A 22871-nucleotide genomic window follows, 5' to 3' on the forward strand; every position below is an offset into this window, starting at 1 on the left:
GGCATGAAACAACAGTGGAACCACAGCAGGTTGCAGGGAAGGAAGGCTATTTTGAAGTAGTTATGGCAACAGTGGTCTCAAATCTTACCCCCTAAGAAGTCCTTCCTGCCTGCAAGTTGAGCAGGTGCAAGGTGAGAATGGATGAGAAAGAGACCTTGTACTAAATAAAAAAGAGATTTTCCAGTAAAGAAAAAATGAGAACTAATTCTTTCTGTGTTTTAAGGACCAAATTTTAAACAGTTTCCAATACTATAGAAAGTATAAAAGAAATGTCTTTTGCTTTGGTTCCTATGTTTACATCCTGTTTATATTCAGAGTAGCTCTCACTGGAGACAGACACCATGGTAAGGAGGCTAAGTGCACAGCAGACAGACTGCCACATTCGTGAGCCATTTTCCCGTGTTTCACCTTGGCAAATAACCTGTCATCTAATTTTGCTTTGGGGATAATAAGGAATTATTAAACACAATGATGAGAGCATTTTGTAGATCAATGAATATATGTATTTTGTGTCACGAGTGGGGTACATGCAGCTGTGAGTACCGGGCTCTCTGCCAGCCTGTCCCCAGAGTGTTGGTTTCTGCAGCATCTGATGTGTAGATCTTCCTACATCACAAAACCCTGCTTATATTGCACTTGGGAACAGTATAAAGAAATACATATTCACTTCTTTAGCTGAGTGTTTTCATAGGCCAACATGTCTTGTAAGTGTATTTTGTTTGTGCAGCCTCAAACATTCTAATCACCTAGTAAAGACAGACTAACATAAGAGCTCATTTTGGATCCAAATGCTCAGCTCATTAATCTTTAAGTACAGTAGTCTGTTTATCCTGCTGGTTATTGTCCAATTAAGAATAAAAGATTACCATCCCTAAGAGCAAATAGCTTCTGCTCTTTGGAAATGAATAATAAGCAGTTGCCTCCAGCCCTCTCTCCCGTATCAATGCATCTCACATCTGTAAATGCTGCAATATTATCAGTGTATTCAGATGAGACTGGAAAGGCCATCCTGACAAGCCGTTCCTTCCTCCCCCTATCAAGGTACAGACTGCCCAGTAGTTTATTGTAAACAAGTAGTGGGGCCTGTTACCATTAAGTACTTGTAGCTTTGCTCCCCTTCACTGTTTTAAGGGTGGAAATTTTCAAACCTACCTGAGACTTATCATAAACCCTCCTGTTTCACATTCATGTTTAGCTAGGGGTCTTCTTAATCCTTTTGTTACTTGTAAGACCGAGGTTGGCTTTGCAGTAATGTGACAGCCACTTAGATTGTGTGTGTTGGTCCAGAAGAGACTGCTCAATCTAAATGAACTCTGCGGTTTTGTCTTCTCCACACCCTCCATCCCTCACTTTCTTCAGTACTCTTCTTCAGGGAAATTACTTCCCATCAGCAGTATTTGCTCCCAGCTGGTCAATCAGATGGGGCTTCTTTTTTTGTAGTTAATAAACACTAAGGCTGAGGGCGGGAAATCTACACCCCAGTGCCACTAATGAAGAGGCTCCCATGAAAGCTCATGCGAAGGAGACGGGCATGGTGAAAACACCCTGGGACCCCAGAGGACTCCCTCTTCTCCCACGTGCTGCAGAACAGAGAGTAATGATTATCAATTATTTAGGCAAAGAACATGAGAGCCAACACAGGCAAAAAAAAAAAAAAAAAAGGAAGTTCACTCTAGGACCCTCTGCTGAAATCACTTTAATTAGCCCAGGCTATAGAGCCAAAGGAAATAGACCAAGATACTTAGTAGCTGATGATTTTTTTAATTCTCTACCACTTTTTTTCCTTTTCAAAAATAAAATACAGCTTAGGTTATATCTGTACACACTGGCAACAGACTGCAATGTGAAAATGAGACAGCTTCCATAGGGTCCCTTCCGTGATACCATGGGGTTGGGTCGGGGGGAGGCACGCAGGAGGCCCTCAGCCAGCTCCTCACAGGTTCTGCTGAACCCTGAGGCTCTGAGTTCCAGGTCTCCCCTTGAGATGCATTTTTCTTGTTCACGTGCAGTGCGGACATAAAAGCTCTACATAAAGTTGAAGTTCCATCCACTCTGATTTTATTTTCTTTGTACTCTGGACTGAAACCTTCATGAGATTTTCATTTCAAATTTCGAACCTCATGTCATTCCTGGTAGGTTTTACCTTTTCTCTGTGTATATCATGGTAATAACTAGAACTGTTTCTCCCTATTAGATAGGCTGTGACCCTATTTTAAAAAGTTAAGAACCCAGCAGCAGACTCACAGAACCCAAGCATGGACTAGCAGTTACCACAGGGAAAGAGGTTGGGGAGGGTGGGCAGGAAGGGAGGAAGAAGGGGATTAAGGGTTATTATGATTAGCACACATAATATAGGGGGGCAGGGGAATGCAGTATAGCACAGAGAAGACAAATAGTGACTCTAAAGTATCTTACTATGCTGATGGACAGTGACTATAATGGGGTATGTGGTGGGGACTTGATAATAGGGGGGATTGTAGTAACCACAATGTTGCTCATGTGAAATCTTCACAAGACTGTATATCAGTGATACCTTAATAGAAAAAATTGCATGCAAAAAACAAATAAATAAAAAGTTAAGAACCCAAAAAGGCATAGTTTTTAATCTTATTTTCAGATTTGGGGACTATCTTCATTTGCTTAAAATATCAGTAGTTCTATAGTCCAACCATCCACATTGTCAGTCCCTCTGCAGCCAATGACATTTCTAACTAAGCAACATTTAGAAATCTTACTCTCATTACTACTACAACTGACCTGGCTCTGCAACTAACAAAAGATGCTGTGTTCCCTTTACAGTTATCTTTTTCTGATCTTGTTCCAATATTCACACTGCCTTACACTGAGTCAGGACCTTTCAACTGAACTGATTCAGATTTTCATCAACATCACACATGCCCTATTAAGTATCTCCTGGCTTTTGTTCCTAGATTTTTTAGTCAATCACTCATTTAAGGAATATTTATTGAGTGCTTCCCAGGCTCATGCCACTATGCTAGGGCATGGGGGAAAGGAGCAAATGACACAAATTGTCCTCATACTCACAATAGGTAAGACAGACACCAAAAATGAGTTACGCCATTGAACAAATCATTGCAATTAGAGTTAAGTGCTAACAACTGAAATACAATGGGCTGTGCAACCATATGATGGGGACTCTTACCTTGTATAAGGCTCAAGGAGAGCTTCCTTGGGAAAGTACCATTTGAGGCTAGGTAGAAGTTAACTAAGCAAAGAGTGGGGAGAAGAAGAGAGCACACAGTGGGACTAGCCTATTAAAAGACCATGAAGAGGAAAGAGCATGGTGAGATTCTAACAACAGAAAGAAGGCTACGGGGTTCGAGGCAGTGTGATGGGGAAAGAGGCCAGGTCCAGATCATACAGGGCTTTAGAGGTCATGCTAAACATTTGGTTTTTATTCCCAAAGTATTGAGAACTATGAAAAGGTTTAATCAGAGATGTGACATGGTTAGATTTGTGTCTAAATAGATGACTATGGCTTTAGGAAGGAGAATGGACTGAAATGGAACAAGAATGGTTTATTAGCAAGCCACTGCTGCATAACAAACCACTTCAAAATTTAGTACCTTAAACAAGCATTTATGTGTTTTGCCCATGGTTCTGCAAGTTGCCTGCTGTGGGTCTACCTCAGGTTGTGGGTTGACTATGAGTCTGCTGGGTTGGCTGGGATCAGCACAGTTTAACGGCGGACTGGAATTAAATCTGTTCCAAATATCTCCTCACTCTCCTTGGACCAGAGGTAACACAGGGCATATTCCTTTTATGATGAGTGACATAAGAACAAGAGCACCAAGCCAAATTGTGAAAATATCCTGGCAACCTCTTCTGGAGTCACATTCATAAATATTCCATTGGCCAAATCCAGTCTCATGGCCAGCACTGGAACAGTGGGATAAGGAAGTACATTCCACCTCAAAGAAGGAGGTGGGAATAAGTATTTTTTGAGTAATACTGCATTATATCAAAGCAGCTATGATCAAAGCATTTTCCACTACAGTGGAAACTAAATAAATGATAAGTTATTACTTTCCTCATCCTAAATTACCTTACTTTAGCCCCGAAACAATTGCTTTAACTCTCCCAAAAGCTTTAACAGACTGGGTGTAAAAACTGGTTTAACATTATCAGCTTAGAATTACTTTGATCATGTGGGACGCAGCAAAGGCACTAAGAGGAAAGTATATAGCAATCCAGGCCTATTTAAAGAAGGAAGAACAATCCCAAATGAATAGACTAAATTCACGATTATTGAAACTGGAAAAAGAAGAACAAACGAGGCACAAAGTAAGCAGAAGGAGGGACATAAAGATGAAAACAATAGAAAAAATTAATGAAACCAAGAGCTGGTTCTTGGAGAAAAAAAAAATAGATAAACCATTACCCAGATTTATTAAGAAAAAAAGAGAATCTACACATATAAATAGACTCAGAAATGAGAAAGGAAAAATCACGATGGGCACCACAGAAATACAAAGAATTACTACAGAATACTATGAAAATCTATATGCTAACAAACTGGATAACCTAGAAGAAATGGACAACTTTCTAGAAAAATACAACCTTCCAAGACTGACCCAAGAAGAAACAGAAAATCTAAACCGACCAATTACCATCAATGAAATTGAATCAGTAATCAAAAAACTACCCAAGAACAAAATCCTGGGGCCAGATGGATTCACTGCTGAACTACATCAGACATTTAGAGAAGACATAATACCCATTCTCCTTAATGTTTTCCAAAAACTAGAAGAGGAGGGAATACTTCCAAACTCATTTTATGAAGCCAGCATCACTCTTATACCAAAACAAGGCAAAGACACCACAAAAAAAGAAAACTACAGACCAATATCCCTGATGAACATAGATGCAAAAATACCCAACAAAATATTAGCAAACCAAATTCAAAAATACATCAAGAGGATCATACACCATGATCAAGTGGGATTCATCTCAGGGATGCAAAGATGGTACAACATTCGAAAATTCATCAACATCATCCACCACATCAACAAAAAGAAGGACAAAAACCACATGATCATCTCCATAGATGCTGACAAAGCAATCGACAAAATTCAACATCCATTCATGATAAAAACTCTCAACAAAATGGGTATGGAGGGCAAGTACCTCAACATAATAAAGGCCATATATGACAAACCCACAGCCAACATCATACTTAACAGTGAGAAGCTAAAAGTTTTCTCCCTAAGATTGGGAACAAGACAAGGATGCCCACTCTCCCTGCTTTTATTCAACATAGTACTGGAGGTCCTAGCCATGGCAATCAGACAACACAAAGAAATAAAAGGCCAGATTGGTAAGAAAGAAGTTAAACTGTCATTGTTTGCAGATGACATGATATTGTACATAGAAAACCCTAAAGACTCCACTCCAAAACTACTAGAACTAATATCTGAATTTAGCAAAGTTGAAGGATACAAAATTAATACACAGAAATCTGTGGCTTTCCTATACACTAATGATGAACCAGCAGAAAGAGTAATCAGGAAAATAATTCCATTCACAATAGCATCAAAAAGGATAAAATACCTAGGAATAAACCTAACCAAGGGAGTGAAAGACCTATACCCTGAAAACTGCAAGACAATCTTAAGAGAAATTAAAGAAGACACTAATAAATGGAAATTCATCCCATGCTCTTGAGTAGGAAGAACTAGTATTGTCAAAATGGCCATCCAGCCTAAAGCAATCTACAGATTCAATGCAATCCCTACCAATATACGGACAGCATTCTTCAACAAACTGGAACAAATAGTTCTAAAATTCATATGGAACCACAAAAGACCCCGAATAGCCAAAGCAATCCTGAGAAGGAAGAATAAAGCAGGGGAGATCTTGCTTCCCAACTCCAAGCTCTACTACAAAGCCACGGTAATCAAGACAATTTGGTGCTGGCACAAGAACAGACCCATAGGCCAGTGGGACAGAATACAGAGTCCAGATATTAACCCAAGTATATATGGTCAATTAATATATGATAAAGGAGCCATGGATATACAATGGGGAAATGACAGCCTCTTCAACAGCTGCATGCAAGAGAATGAAACTGGATTACTGTCTAACTCTATACACAAAAGTAAACTCGAAATGGATCAAAGACCTGAATGTAAGTCATGAAACCATAAAACTCTTAGAAGAAAACATAGGCAAAACCTTCTTGAATATAAGCATGAATAACTTCTTCATGAACATATCTCCCCAGGCAAGGGAAACAAAAGCAAAAATGAATAAGTGGGACTATATCAAACTAAAAAGCTTTTGTACAGTAAAGGACACCATCAGTAGAACAAAAAGGCATCCTATAATATGGGAGAATATATTCATAAATGACATATCCAATAAGGGGTTGACACCCAAAATATACAAAGAGCTCATGCACCTCAACAAACAAAAAGCAAATAAACCAATTAAAAAATGGGCAGAAGATCTGAACAGACACTTCTCCAAAGAAATTCAGATGGCCAACAGGCATGTGAAAAGATGCTCCACATTGCTAATCATCACAGAAATGCAAATTAAAACCACAATGAGATATCACCTCACACCAGTTAGGATGGCCATCATTGAAAAGACAAACAACAACAAATGTTGGTGAGGTTGTGGAGAAAGGGGAACCCTCCTACACTGTAGGTGGGAATGTAAATTAGTTCAACCATTGTGGAAAGCAGTATGGAGGTTCCTCAAAAATCTCAAAATAGAAATACCATTTGACCCAGGAATTCCACTCCTAGGTATTTACCCTAAGAATACAGCAGCCCAGTTTGAAAAAGACACGTGTACCCCTATGTTTACTGCAGCACTATTTACAATAGCCAAGAAATGGAAGCAACCTAAGTGTCCATCAGCAGATGAATGGATAAAGATGTGGTACATATACACAATGGAATATTATTCAGTTATAAGAAGAAAACAAATCCTACCATTCACAACAACATGGATGGAGCTAGAGGGTATTATGCTCAGTGAAATAAACCAGGCAGAGAAAGACAAGTATCAAATGATTTCACTCTTCTGTGGAGGATAAGAGCAAAGAAAAACCTGAAGGAACAAAATAGCAGCAGAGTCACAGAACCCAAGAATGGACTAACAGTTACCAAAGGGAAAGGGATTGGGGAGGGTAGGTGGAAAGGGAGGGATAAGGGGAAAAAGGGGTGTTATGATTAGCACATATAATGTAGGGGGAGCATGGGGAAGGCAGTATAGCACAGAGAAGACAAGTAGTGATTCTATAGCACCTTACTATGCGGATGGACAGTGACTGTAATGGGGTATGTGGGGGGGACTTGATAATGGGAGAATCTAGTAACCACAATGCTGCTCTTGTAATTCTTTATTAATGATACCAAAAAAAAAAAGCATAAAAAAAAACCAGCACCTGGGCACAACCCCAGAAAAAAAAAAAAAAAAAAAAGAATTACTTTGATTATTTACAGAACAGTTTAGGGCCCTTGATCCCGATTTTTTCACTTAGTCTATGGATGCAGATATGTATGCCTGATTTGTACATAGGTGGTCAGAAGCACATGCTTTAACAATGAATGTTTTTATAAGTATTTATATACAAATTGATCTCGTTTTACACTTACTTCTATATAAACATAAGTTTCTTCCTGGCAGGGTTTGGCTCCACCTTGCCAAGGACTGCTCATTCTTCTGTTGGTTGATCCAAAGCCACCAATTGGACAATGGGTTCCAAGTGGAAAGGACAGAAAGGCATAGTAGGTACTCCATTTATGATAGGTCGGTCTGGCACAGTGCTACGTACTTTAACCAATTTTTAGATATATATATTTTTTGCATTTTACAAAAAAGTTATTTGAGGGAAAAGGAAAATCTTTTTTTTTTTCCCCTGAAGTCCTGATTTCTTATCTCACATTCTTGGGCTCAGCTTTACCTGGGATTCATCCTTTTCTTTCCCTCCTGCAGGTAGGCAATTGGCATTCACAGCAATAGTCCTGGGCCTTTAATATGAAGCTAGTCTTGCTGTGGACATCAGTATTTTTGGTGGTGAGTGAGGCTGAGGGGAGAGTCCATGGAAGTTGGGAGCAGCCCTGGGAAGTGAAAGTGAACTATTTTCAGCTGAATTCAAGTGGAGGCAGGTCACTTAAAGAATCCAAAGGTTTAGCAAAATCTTAGACTGACTTTGATGAGTAGTTAGACTGATATAGCTACAGGCTTCAGGCGCTAGACCACACCTATTGAGGATCTCCCCCGGGATATAAAAAGCAGCTTACATAGCTTGCCTTGTGAAGTAGCCTCAGCTTCTTCATGCCCCCTGCACAGTGCTCAGCATGGAGCATTTCTGCTCATCTTACTAACTGGTCGCTGAGTACAGACAGAACAGAAAGGGACACTTATTGCACTCAGTAGAAAAGCTTTCTTGGAAAAGAGCAGAAGACAGGCTCACAGAGAAGAGGCAGGAGTCTGCAAGCAAACAGGTGACAATTATGACTTTTTAAAATAACTTTGAGCAGGCAATTTCCATTAATTTCTTTTCAGAGTAGGAGACACAAAGAAACAGCATGCTAAAGGGTCTGCAGTGTTTGGAAAAGATAAAGGGACTAGTTTCAATATGCCTTCCATTTCTGCTGCTAATGACACTCTGCTGAGACAGACTATAATATTAACATACAATTCTCATAAACCCAATAATATTCTTTCATTAGGATGTCTTGGGTTATTTTAAGATCTCTTCAGCACAACTTGTATCATTAAAATGAAATATAACAACAAAAAAAATTATCTCACCTCCAGAAAAGGAAGACAGAAGTAATAGAATTGTAGGCTTTTTCCCACAATAGGTACTCCCAACTAATTTTATGATCTTAATTTTCCATTATTCCAAATATGCAGAACATGCACACAAGCTTCCCTTAGGCAAACACAATGCCTCCATTTCATTTAGTATTCTTAAAATGCATATTTTAAGATTACACAGTTCTTATACTGCAGTTTCAAAGCAATTCATACATCTAATAACCATTTTCCACTATCTATATGAATATTTGGAAGGCAACCTGACAAAATGGGACAAAAAATTAAGTATAAAAGAGTGGCAGAATTAGAACTAGAAATGTTTCAGGACATGCTACCCAAAAATATGTCACCTTGGCATATTTGGTATTTTAAGCGGAAGGAATTTAAGAATATGGTATGTGTGGAAAGGACTTCTGACTTTCCCCTAAAGAAGGTCATAAAACCCTCATGTGAGAAGTCCCCTCCCAATACCTGCAGGGAAGGAGCATCCTTATCTTCCAAAATAAGGGACATAGAGAGACATCTGAACAAACAGATCTTGCTTTTTCCCCAGTTTACTACATCTCACCTACCTTCGTCCACCACATCTTTCCAGGACTTCTCACTCTTCATCAAACCTAGCATAAAACACTCAGGAGTAACCGTTTCTCTGGGTTTTTACTTTCTTATGAAGGCTTCTATGACATGCAAAACTCTTAGCAAATACACTTGTATGGTTTTCTCTCGTTCACCTGTCTTTTGTTATAGGGGTCCCAGTCAAAAACATAAAAGAGTAAAGATATTTTTCCACCCCCTAGCAGACTATTCCAGCTTTCTCTCCATTTAATATTCTCCAAAACAACTAATTGATAACACAAACATTTTAATGAGATATGCAGGTTACAAGATGAGGTAAAAAATTATAGATGATGGAGATCATTTAGATCAAACTGTATAGATCAGAATTATTTCCAAGTATATTATTCTTTACAGTATATATACACATTCTGAAATAACGTTTCTAAGGACCCAGCTAACTATGATAGAGCCACAGATATCCTTTTTCATTGTTATGACTATTAAAACACAATTTTATTGTGAAATAAACCTCTTGGTGATGCAGCTGGATACCTACAACTTTATTGATTATATAAAAACTTAAGAGGCATTAAAAAAAAGGACTCTACCCATTTCAGAAAATTCAACAAAAAGAGCCAAGTCATATGTCTGGCACGTATCAGCACTCAGCAAATGTCTGACATTAGAATAAATGACATCACACTCAGACGAGGTAGCAGAAACTCTCCTCTACTAAGATTTTTCCACAATACATTTTCTTCTAATTTCAAGAACCTAATCCCCACCAGGGAAAAGCACAATTTTGAGTTTTCAAATCAAAATGTGTCCAGTGCTTTGATCATAACAAAACTGACTTGGCACAACCAATGTCCCACCCCGGCAAGAGCAACACTGCAGGCGGTTGTAAGTGGCTTGTGGGAGCAGATGTGCCACTAGTGAAGTCAGACTCCCGAAGAGAAGCACGCCCACAGTGAGCAATGCACACAAGAGAGCGCAGGCTCATGGCCCTCACTTCTCCAAGCCCACAAGCTCAAGATAAGAGTCCATATTTTCCTTTCTGAGAAGGGAGAGTGGATTTTGATATGTCTAAATGTACTCCTGTATATGGAGTCTTGCTCATGGTATTTTTTTTCTATTTTTGCAGAGGAACAAACTACTCATACTTCTGGAAGATAAAATGAACAGAAATGCCACAAAGCTGAAATTAAGAGACTGAGATTCTGCCTGCTTGCTTCAAATGTGGAAAAGTCCTTTCCTGAGTAAAAATAAAATACAATTGACCTTGAACAACACAGGTTTGAACTGCCCAGTCCACTTATACATGGATTTTTTTCAATAGATATATTGGAAAACTTCTTAGAGATTTGTAACCATTAGAAAAAACATTTTTCCTCTAGCTTACTTTAAGAATACAGCACATAATACATACACAAAATGTGTTAACTGTTTGTTATTGGTAAGGCTTCCAGCCAACAGCAGGCTATTACTAGTTAAGTTTTTGGGAAGTCAAAAGTTACACATGGATTTTTGATTGCTTGGGAGTTGGTACCCCTACTTCCTACCCTGGTCAAGGGTCAATTATAGTTAAATAAAGGAGTACAAGCTCAGAGCTTTATAAACCAAATCTAAAGTACAATTTACCAAGATCTAGAATAAACTTGATGTAAAATTTGAAATGCTAACAACGTTATCTTTTTTAAGATGTGGTAGTAAAAGCACCACATTTTCTAAGATGACGGTCTAAGCATACAGTTAAAGCAATCAGTTATAATCTAATCCAGGCCAAATATTTGCTTTTACCTAAATTACCTCTTTGGTTATCACTGCAGGTAACTGCCTCTGTTTTCAACTTGGCCTGAGTACTGGAGGAGTGCCAGACCTACAGGTTTTCTTTCCCATAATGTGAAAAAAAAAAAAGAAAAAAGAATTCTTAAACTCCTCTTACAGGAAAGTACAGCCCCATATAATGTGACAACTAAGCAGCTATAAAAAGTAGTAACCAAACCTACTAAGACATTTTGGAGTAAACAGACATAATTAAGATAATTTAAGCTCTTAAACCACGTTTTGAAATTATGGCTGTAACATAAAAATCAGGGCCCTTCTGTGGGAAGACTTCAAAAGTTCAGTCAGTTGCCACAGTTGGGGACAGAGAATCTGTGGCTGATACATCTTAGAACCCTTACCAGTGGTATCTGCCTCTTTTTTAACTCCAGAGAAAATTCCTGGATCAACCTGACCTCCTTTACAGAAAATATTTATTTATTTATTTATCTTTAACTGTAGTCCATTGTCTGAGGCCATTAAGAAGTTCAATCTCAGAGGAAAACAACCAAGTCTTAGGAAGCTTCCAACCGACAGCCTCAAACCTCTCCTTCTCTCTGGTCCTCTGCTTGGAGCTGCATGGACTCCCCATAGTGAACTTGTGAGAACAGTGCCGACCCCTGTGTGTGGGACCCTTTCAGCATCAGTCTCTCCACTTTGCTATTAGCGTGAATAGGAAGAGGGAATTCAAAAAGAAAGTGAGTTCGGACATCAAAAGGCCATGCTCTAGGGATTATTTTTAAGAGCCATATTTTTAACCTGCTTTCTGCAACTTAATGAAGACATTAAATACTGGTTAACCCAGTTTCTAAACCTATTTAATCCCAGGGCCAGACAGACAGGAAGCCAGTACAGCTTGTTCATGGGGTCTATGGGAATGCTGGCAGTTTAAATTTACATATTAACACTGGAAAACATTTTGAGAGGCCAAGAAGAGCATTCTTTGATCTTAGTAATGAATAGAGTAAGAAAAAAAATGGACAGGAAAGTGGTTGAAAAGCTCTAGGCAAAGTGGTCTAGGTTTATTTTTTCTGTAATAATTTTAAACTATCCATCATTCACTGTGACAAGATACCATTCCAATGTTGGACTTGCAGTGTTTTGTTCTGCCTAAGATGACCACTCTTTGGCTGAGTGTCTTCAGTAAGAGGTCTGACAATCAAAGAGTTAACAATCCCTCTGCCCCAACTCCAACTCTATCCTGGGAACAACTTATTCCATTGCTCAGTTTCTTCCTCTGCCACCCACACAGAATACCTATCTTACCACTCACAGGATAAAAACAAACACTGAAACAGAGGAATTGTTTTAAATTATTAGATTTCATTAAACAGCTCATTTGGACACTTGTTCAACTGGAACTGAATTCTGCTTTAACCCCAGTTCTTTGAAAAATGTAAGAATTCTTTTCATAAAATATTAATTTGATCCAAGGGTGTCCAAAAGCTAGCTGCCTTTAGCATTAGTTATTGCAGTATAAGCCCTCCCAAGAGGTGCAAAAAACTAGAACATTAAATATAGTAAAATATGTACTGGAAACAAAGTTTGCAACTCATTTAATAACTATAGTTGTATAGAATTTCAAGTTATTCATTTTTCAAATTATTTTTCTGAATTAAATACCAAAAATTTGTGCAACAAAATATATCACATGGCCCTTCAAAACATTGTTAAATGGTAAATCAGCTCCAAAGCAAAACTTTTCTCTGTGTTAAGGAAGAGAGGGGAATAAACAGTAATGCTATGTGGTGGGTAGGTCCCATCATCCCATTGAACAGAAGAGGAAAATGAGCCTCAAAAAGATTAAGTAACCTGCCAAAGGTCACGTGGCCAAGACTGATTGACAGTGTCTTGCTAGCCCTACAAACTTGGTCACTTTTAAAGGAAGGTTAATTTTTAATTGATTACTAGTCATTACTTGCAAAATGCGCACATTAATATAATTAATGACAAAATACTTCACTGATGTTGGTCTTATAGAAAGTTTAAGGTAACCAAAATTAAGGTTTCTAGATTCATCTGGGCCCCTTTAAAATATAAAATACTGCTAATTTCAGTCATCCTACTACTGAAGGGGAAGAGGAATCTTGCTGTAGCTTAACAACAAAAAGAAAAACAAAGAAACCACAGAAATTTCATTCCTAGGGAAATACCCAAAAGAATTGAAAACAGGTATTTAAGCAAATACTTACACACAAATGTTCATTACAGCACTATTCATAACAGCCAAAAAGTGGAAAAAACCCAAATATTCCACTAAAGATAAATGGATAAACACAAAATAGTATCCACACAAGGGAGTATTTTCAGCCATTAAAAGGAATGAAATACTGATACATGCTACAAATAAGGATTAACTTAGAAAATACTATGATAAATGAAAGAAGCCAGACACAATAGGTCACATATGATTCCATTTATATGAAATAACCAGAATAGGTAAATACATAGAGATAGCATATGATTAATGGTAGCTAGGGGGTTGAAAAGAGGAGTAAATGGGGAGTGACGGCTTAATGGGTATGTGGTCTCCTTTGGGAGTGATCAAAACGTTCTGGAACTAGATAGTGGTGATGGTTGCTCAACACTGTGAACATACTAAATGCCACTAAATTGTACACTTTAAAATGGTGAATTTTGTTATGTAAATTAACAAAGACAACCCAGAATAATGAAATAATGATTGATCATAAAGCCCTAAATGAACAGCAGGTAATCTGCTCTTTCTTGGTTTGTCAAAATTTCAATGAGTTTTTGACTATTATAAATCAATATATAAAAGTTCCAATTAAGGCATTAATGTAGCTGAAGTTCCCTAATTTGTCCAGTTGGCAGAGCACCTAGTAGAGTTTACAGTATACAAGAAGCTTTAAATATGTTTTTAATATACATAAAGTGCAAAGAAAAAAACTACTGGGAAATACACTAAAGAATAAAAAATGGCCAGAACCAGGAAATAAGCTAACATAGAAGCACATGGCAAAATCTATATATTTGAGCATGCAGACAGATGTAATCACTCAGGAGAGAAACCGGCTTTTCCTCATAACTTATTTTGTGTTTCTCCAAAAACTGAAGAGCAAATCTTAGTTTACAGTCACCGCCCTCCGGTTTCAGCAAAGTGGTCACACATAGGGAGGACCTCTAGCTGCCACTTCCAATTGCTTCCCTGGTGAAACAACGCAGGAGGTTAAGTTACTTCAGGAGACTCTCAACAGGGCTCCCATTGTTAGAAGCTCAAACTTAGAGTTACAATGGGCCCCATTCATATGGAGAATTTACAGGCTGGGAAATGGTCCCTTAGTGACAACTTTCTACTGGGACATCGAATTTTCATAAACACAGATTTAACAAATATATGTTAACTGCTTTTAAAAAACAACACAGAATAAAGAAATAAAACTCAATGGCTACTACACTGAGAGTCAGGACACCCAAATCTCATCCCCAGCTTTATTTCTAATGCTACATAAGAGCACGTCATTTGCTCTTTCTAAGCCTCAGTTTCTTTGCAAAATGAAAATGATTTGTAAGATCACTTAGAACTCCAAAATTTATGAACACATATGAGGCCTATTGATGATGCTACACTATTCACTATAAGTGGGAATAAATTATGAACAGAAAAGAATTATTAGTTCACATCGTTTCATTTACTATCAGCACTTGAAAACAAGGAGCCTTAATAAAAACAGGCAAAGAAACTGTTCTCTGTTCTCTCCTAAAATTATACATCATAATGAATAAGGTCCAGTGAGTCCCCTCATCCCAACAAATCCAGGATCACTCAAGCAGGTAACACTACACAAAGCACAGCATTGAAGGGCATAAACAGAAGCAATGAGTATGTTTTTCTATCACCTTTCCTTAGGTTATTAGTGCATTTCAAGCATCTCTTCATTTCTTTGCAATGACTCAAAATCCCCAGAACACCGTGTACATCAAGAATGTGATCAGTGTCCAAGCTTCCACACCATGTTATTTTTTTGTTTTTTCAACCTCAAAACTTGCCAAAGCAAGAACTTTGTCTCCAGAGCCTGAGGAGAAAGACACATAATAAAACAAAAATGTCATTCCAAAAGCATTTATAATTCCAGGTAAAGAAGGGAAAATCAACCACATTGAAATAGAAATTAAAAATTGGCTTCTATTATCAGTGCTCTATCCCAAACCTCCCCATTGCCATCCCAATTTCCTTCGCCCTGTACAAACAACTCAGCTACAGAAGGTGATTCATTGGTTACAAATCCTTATTCTAGCTTTAGGTATGAAATAGAATACATAACATTTTAGTTCACTTCACTTTTATATTTATATTTAGCAGACAAATATTTTCAAAACATTAGGGTGTATTAATTTAATTATTTTTATGAAAAAGTATTGGGAAATAAACCCAAAAAAAGGGATTTATAAAGAAAACAATTCTGGTTTTACCTCTAAGCTCAAGAAAAGGCCATCATGTTCTCTCACCCCTGCTACCATCAATCTGGAGCAGTAATTCATGTTCAGCTTTCAGAAAGATGAGGGTACTCACCAAGGTCTGTAGAGACTTTCTCAAACTGGCTGAGTATAGCACCTGCATTTGCTGACAAGAAAGCTTCATCATCTGCAGTTAGCTAAACAAAACAAAACAAAGCCCAATGGAGTGGGTTCCGGGTTCCAATGTTAACAAGTGGTTCTAGGAACCACGGTTAAGAATGTCTCAGGACCACAAACTAAATCACAGATCAAGTTCTGTACCAAATACTTCACAGATTTTCTTTATACCTAACATAGTGAATTAAATAGTTACCTTCTCTCCTAGTTTCCTGAGAGCTGTTAGTATCTCCACTTTCTGTTGAGTATACAGGTCTCTTTCCAGCTTGCCTACCATGAGATCTCTATCCATCTATAATAGATGAATGCAGAGCACATGGTATTTAAGTTAAAAATATTCTGTGCATTAAATCCAGCCTTTCAGACCTACTTCTTTTAAAAATAGATCCTCTAGCTGATTAATATTATAGAGAACTACAGACACAATTCAAGCAAACCTGACAGAAGTGCTATTACACAGTTCTAGTAAATCTTAATGCTAATTATAACCATTGGATCAGTTATAAACTCTACTGAGTAATTAGTAGGTCAATAGCCTCCTTTGGAGAGAAGTTATCCTCTAAGAACTCATTTCATTAAACTGAAGTACGGTGTACAGGATTGAATGCAATAACTGGTATCAGATCTCCTGGAAGTTTGGTTAAATATCACTTCTATCTCCAGAAACAGTGATATCATGTCCTATGCATTGGTACTATTCTATGTGTTTACACATATTACATATTTATGGGCTTTACACATATTACTTCATTTAATCCTCATAACAACCATAAGAAATACGGGCTATCATGATCACTGTTTTATAGATAGGAAAAAAGGCACACAGGGGCTGAACAAATAACTTCCCCAAGGTCACATACCTCCATAGTGGAGCAGAGATACAAATCCAGCTAGTCAGACCAACGTCCATTCCTTAACCACTGTGCTACTGAATAATGAGTGGTTGAATATAACATGTTAATACCTCAATTATATTCAAGTCTATAAAAAGCCTTCCTGAAGTACCTTCCTGAACCTTCCTGAAGGTTTATAAAGACATTTGACATTCTTAGATGAGAAAGTCCTCACATGCATAAAGCAATGTCGCTAATGCATTAAATGGTACTTCAACTCAGGGCTCCAGAAGTAAATTGTAAAACCTTAAAGGTAGAGTCCAAGTAAAAGTGGTCAGTAGCAATTTAAACTGCTGTTTAAACATCTGCATTTGTTATCAACAATAATTGTTCAATGGATTAATTCTGTCAGAAAACTAGATTGTTTCTAAAATCAAGTGACCAACATTTTTTAATCAACTATTTTTTTACGGCAGTTATATGTTCACAGTTTTACGTTGAGCAAAAGATATAAAAATTTCCCATATACTCTTGCCCCACATTCGTGTACAGCCTCCCCGTTGTCAACATCATTCCTAACCAGATGGGACATTTGTCACAACTGATGGACCTACCTAAATCATCATCACATAATAATCACATCATAATCATGCAGAGTCCATAAATAAATAGTTTACATGAGGGTTCACTCTTGGTGGTGTATATCCTTAACTAAGCAGTTTTAAACTTCAGAATAGCATAATGAGCAAATCATCGGGCTGAGGAAAGAAATACACACAGTAATAATTGGATCAATGTAAAGAAACTTTACCTCTGCTAACCGTGTCCGAAGCTGACCTGGTTGTTTCTTTGCAAATAATCTGATGACCTCTGGGGTTTTAAAGGCCTGGCTAATAGCTGCCTGGATAGCCTAGGAACACAAGAAGATTAAAAACTAACCAAAATATTCCAACAAATCAGATATTGCAGTAATTGATGAGTCTTCAATTCTTAACAGGTCCTCTTTGTTCACCAAACACTGTACAATTTTAGTTTCCATTTGCTATTTTTGCACATGTCAAATATATAACTAAATGAAGATGTTGAAGCATATGCTATTTTATCCTTATACAGATACTCATTTAGAAGTTCAACCCAAAACAGGGTACACTTTCTATCTTATTACACTTAACAAAAAAAGAGAAAGAAAGAAAAAAACAATCTGGGTCACCAGTGTAAGTTATGCTTACCAGTTGCATCCCACTTAGTTCATCTACCAAAGTCATATTCCCAGACATAATTTTCTTCAGTGAATCATTAAATTCACTTAGTTGCTCCAGAGTTTCCTTCTTGGTTTCTTCATACTCATCTGCATCAAGCTCCTCTCTGAAGTACAGTGAACGTAATATAGAAAAGTAGAGAGTTACAAGCGAAAAAAGCAATCAATATTTGTACACTAAGACCTCAGATACATATATTTACAAAAAATATTTAGGGGAAAAAGATACTAAAATGCTAATGATGAATGTGTTCAGATATCAGTAGTATGGGCATTTTCCTGCAATGTGGTTACTTTGATAATTAAACATTTTTCTTTTACCAAAATGAGGTACTCTTAAACCACATAAAAATTTCCTTCTAAGCAGCCTATGAGTCAATGTCATAACCTTGGGCAAGAACTTAGTCAAACCTCAGTTTCTTTACCTATAAGATGCAGATAATGATAATACCTACCTTATAGTGTTCCTATAAGCCTTAAATGAAATACGGAATGGGCTTGGCATACAATAGGTACTTGATGAATACTATTATTATCATTAGTGGTAGGCAAAATTTTGTGCACCTTGAAATACAACAGCAATGTAGTATTTGTCATCTAAGATGGTATTTTTATTCACCAAATAAGCCATTTATTAAACATTTACTATAAATAACAACAGCTACCATCTATCAGGTCTAACACTGTGTTGGTCCCTTCATTTGTAATATTTAAAAAAACCTTTCAAGGTTATTTAGAAAAGCAATGCACAGTCCTGATCCTTTGAGTAGTTAAGGTTGAAAACACACCAGAATCTCACGTAGTACCTTCTCGGTTTGATAACAGGCAGTGCTATTTTAAATACTAACAACAAGGGAACTTTCGGGGACTAAGTATTTTGCCCAAGCTCACACTCACTTAAGTAATTAATCAAAGACTTCACATCCCAGTCTTTATGACTCCAAAACCTGCACTGAGTCTATTTCCCCAAAAGACAAAGGCTGTGGAGGACACCAGAGGGGAAACCACAGTCACACATGGGCCTGTATACCCATGGGCCCTGTAATCTCACTACAGGAAAAAGCCATTTTCCAGCATAGCAGCACACAAGTATACCGTTACCTGCATTCCTCCAGATCCTGTAATTGCTGCATTAGTCTATCCAACTGTTCTTCTAAATTCTGCTTTAATTTGCTTGTTTCTGTCTTTCCTCTGGAAGCCATTTTACTCTGTAAGTAGGAAATAACCAACATATATTTATATATTTAGTTATTTGATATGATTAAACACACTGGTGCCATTTAAAATAAGCTGTACTCTTTCTCAGCTACAGGGGTGAGAAAGCCAGTTGTGTAAAGAAAATCTTAATTTAGATTTAAAAGTTTAAATTCATAAAGTAGTTATTACCCGACAAAAATGCCCTACAGTCTTAATTGACTTGACAAGTTAATCAGAAGTCTCTACTATTCATCTATCTTAAACAAATTTGATAGATGAAAGTACAGATTATAAAGAAATAGATCAGGTGGGACTTTGCTTTACAGAACGATTCATTATAACACTTGTTTTCAGTCTTAATAAGTATGCTCCAGGACTCCGAACACTCCTAGTATTATTTTGTTGGTCTTACGTGTATCTACCTAATGACTTGCGGGCATGAACAACTTTTGATATGAATTTCTTCTCTGTAAATGTGCCCACATTTCTACTGGATTATTTTTCTCTTATGAACTTACATAACACAGGTATGAAGCCTTTGTAATTATGTTACAAATATAAATTAAAGACAAGGAGTCTTGTCTCCCAACTTAAAATTTTACTGATGGTGTAAAGATAAATTATCTTGTAAAATACACTCTTTATTTTGTAAAAAAAAAATTAAAATAAATTATTATTTTTAATGGCCAAATCTATCTATCTTCTAAGTCTTCTTAGTTTTATGGTCCATGAAGACAAGCCCTCACCATCTCAAGATTTTTTAAAAATATACTATTTTGTACCCTAAGACTTAGAATTTTTTTTTTTAAATTTATTTCTTAGGATGGCCAGCACTGAAAAGACTAAGAACAACAAATGCTGGCGAGGATGTGGAGAAAGGGGAACCCTCCTACACTGCTGGTGGGAATGTAAGCTAGTTCAACCATGGTGGAAAGCAATATGGAGGTTCCTCAAAAAACTAAAAAGAGAAATACCTTTTGAACTGGGAATTCCACTCCTAGGAATTTACCCAAAGAATACAAGTTCTCAGATTCAAAAAGACATATGCACCCCTATGTTTACTGCAGCACTATTTACAATAAATAGCCAAAATATGGAAGCTACCTAAATGTCCATCAGCAGATGAATGGATAAAGAAGATGTGGTACATATACACAGTGGAATACTGCTCAGCCATATAGAAAGAAACAAATCCTACCATTTGCAACATGGATGGAGCTGGAGGGTATTATTCTCAGTGAAACAAGTCAGGCAGAGAAGGACAAATGCCAAATGATTTCCCTCATTTGTGGAGTATAACAACGAAGCAAAACTGAAGGAACAGAACAGCAGCAGACTCACAGACTCCAAGAAGGGACTAGCGGTTACCAAAGGGGAGAGTTGGAGGAGGGTGGGTGGGGAGGGAGGGAGAAGGGGATTGAGGGGTATTATGATTGGTAAACATAGTGTGGGGGGGGTCATGGGGAATACAGTGTAGCACAGAGAAGGCAAATAGTGAATCTGTGGCATCTTACTACAGTGATGGACAGTGACTGCAATGGGGCCTGGGGGGGGCTTGACAATATGGGTGAATGTAGGACCACCTTGTTTTTCATGTGAAACCTTCATAAGAGTGTTTATCAATGATAACTTAATAAAATAAATTATTTCTTTAAGCTATCTGCAACTTTTGTTAATGCTGTGAAGTAGCGTGTCTAACTTTTATTTTCTTTCAAATGCATGGCCAATTGTCCCAACACTGTTACTAGTCAGTGTTTACTTATGCTACCTTTAATGGAGACACAACAGAAACAGACTCAAGTTTCTTTGATAAGATTCTGATCCTAAGGCATTACCTTGCTGTTTCAATTATTATACCTTTAAAGATGGTTTACATTGATAACTGAGAGAAGTTGCCTTTATTATTGCAGGATTTTCCCCCAATAATTTTTGTCTATTCTTACGCATTTTCTCTTCTAGATGAATGTTTAAGCATCAGTTTCTCAAGCTTCCTCAAAACTTCAATTGAATTTTGAAATTCAACTTGAATCTTTCTGTCAAGCAACATATCTCTCCATTTATTTAGACTTTCTTTTATGAAGCTTAGTTTAAAAGGAAAAGTACTGTTTTATTCACAAAGGTCTTAAGCATTGGCTATTCTCAGATACTTTGTATTTTTTGTTAATACTGGTAATGGCTTTTGTTATTACAATTTCTGGTTATTGCTAATGTAGAGAAAAGTTACTTATTTTGGTGTTTTGATATTGTATGCATTTACCTTAACATTTATAGCATTTAAATTTTCTCCATGAAAAGTTAAGCTTACATTCCTTTCAGAAACACATTTTGCTTAATATTAGGTATAACCATTCATTAAAACCTAAATCCTGGAGTAACTTATAAAATATTAAAATTTTCCTACATGTAATCATTACCAGATGATTTGATATAACTTCAATGAAAAGGATTCCTAACATTACAGTCATACTAGAATGTAATCAGTGAAAATCTATTCTTTACTACCTTATCTGTTAAAATGGGCTTAAATCATCTACAATTATTAATGATGTGTAAATATAAACAAGCTACACTTTAGCCAGAAGTGTTAACTTATTATAGCTAAATTTCATGTATAATAAGTCAGCCAGAAGTGTAATTTACTATAGCTATGCTTCATGTATAATTTCTCCTGGAAATACACATTACATTTTATTTTGAATCTGAATTTTCCCGTAAAAGTGAAGGTAAATCCAAGTTAAAACTGAAATTATCTTTTCAGACTTTATTTCCTACATTCTAACCACACTAGACTACTTGCTCTTTCAAAACATGCCATGCACTTCCATCCTTCTCTCAAAGAATGAACCTGCTTTTTGTCCTCCCTATCAAGCCCAGGTCATTCATTCTTTAAGGGCTAGCTTAAGTTATACCTTTTCCATAATACATTCCTTAGTTCCCTTCCACTAGATTGTGAGTCATTTGAGAGTAGGGATTTTACTTTTTTTAAATATACCAGCATCTAGTACAATGCTCGGCAGACAAAAAGTACTGGATAAATAATTGGTAAATGAATAATGAGAAGTGGTTGCTTCTTCCACTGCATTCCACAATATAGCACGTTGTTTGTCTTCCTCTGTAGACTATCAACTGAGAGCAGAAAATGAGTCTGATTTCTCTCTTAACTTCCTTATCACTAGCTACGGGATCAATATTCGCTAACTGGATGAAGTGTAATGACACAACATATTTTAAAGAAGCAAAGCTATTCTAAATAAATTTCAAGTTAGATGGAGGCACTTTAAAAAACCCTAACCTGGTACTACATTATTTGAGATTTATCCTAGAAAGATTAACTCTCTGGCACCACCTAGTATTCAGTAAAGGTGGCGCACCTTTTACCGAAAGAGCAGAAACGGCTCTCAAAAACTGTAATCTGGAGGGGAAAATACTTTCATGCTCACCTGTCTGTCTCTTAGTACTCTGAACTCCGCACAGTGCTGACTGGTCTCAAATTGCATAAACATCCAAATCTTGAAGTTCCAAGAGCCATAAATCGAGGATAGCGAAATTGTTCATTAGTTCTACAAGAGGCTCAAAATTCAATTCACCTGCAGGTGGAGATGGCTGAGAAAAGGGAAACCATCAACAAGTAATCTTATTTACTTTCTATAAACTTGGCCTAAAGCAGCCTGCAACTGAAATACACCCCTCTCCTTCTAAGAAGACATGGGGTTGGGGGGGAGGGAAGGAAGAGAGAGACGCATTTTCTCTATCAACTGCGCTTCTGGCAGCCTTTCTGAGTTTTTTTCCTAGTGAGGCCGAGGGTG

General features: G+C 37.2%; 1 protein-coding gene across 1 annotated transcript; it reads right to left on the reverse strand.

The window, feature by feature from the left end:
• Positions 1–13582: 13582 nt before the first annotated feature.
• Positions 13583–22866, reverse strand: LZIC (leucine zipper and CTNNBIP1 domain containing). Its single transcript, XM_057499698.1, has 7 exons — positions 22506–22866; positions 18970–19076; positions 17840–17975; positions 17422–17520; positions 15974–16069; positions 15716–15797; positions 13583–15218 (listed from the first exon to the last, which is right to left on the reverse strand). Exons 1-7 carry the CDS (start codon positions 22566–22568, stop codon positions 15160–15162), a joined length of 642 nt encoding a protein of 213 aa, XP_057355681.1. The 5' UTR covers positions 22569–22866; the 3' UTR covers positions 13583–15159.
• Positions 22867–22871: the final 5 nt, after the last annotated feature.

The sequence above is a fragment of the Manis pentadactyla genome, chromosome 4 (genome assembly GCF_030020395.1).
Source record: "Manis pentadactyla isolate mManPen7 chromosome 4, mManPen7.hap1, whole genome shotgun sequence".
NCBI classification, from domain to species: Eukaryota; Metazoa; Chordata; class Mammalia; order Pholidota; family Manidae; genus Manis; species Manis pentadactyla.

Coding starts and splice junctions, on each gene's coding strand:
- LZIC (XM_057499698.1), bottom strand. CDS start 22,568: ATGTTTATGCAATTTGAGACCAGTCAGCACTGTGCGGAGTTCAGAGTA. Junction 17,976..18,969: donor CAGGATCTGGAGGAATGCAG/GTAACGGTATAC, acceptor ACTGTACTTCAG/AGAGGAGCTTGATGCAGATG. Junction 17,521..17,839: donor AACTAAGTGGGATGCAACTG/GTAAGCATAACT, acceptor TTGTGTTCCTAG/GCTATCCAGGCAGCTATTAG.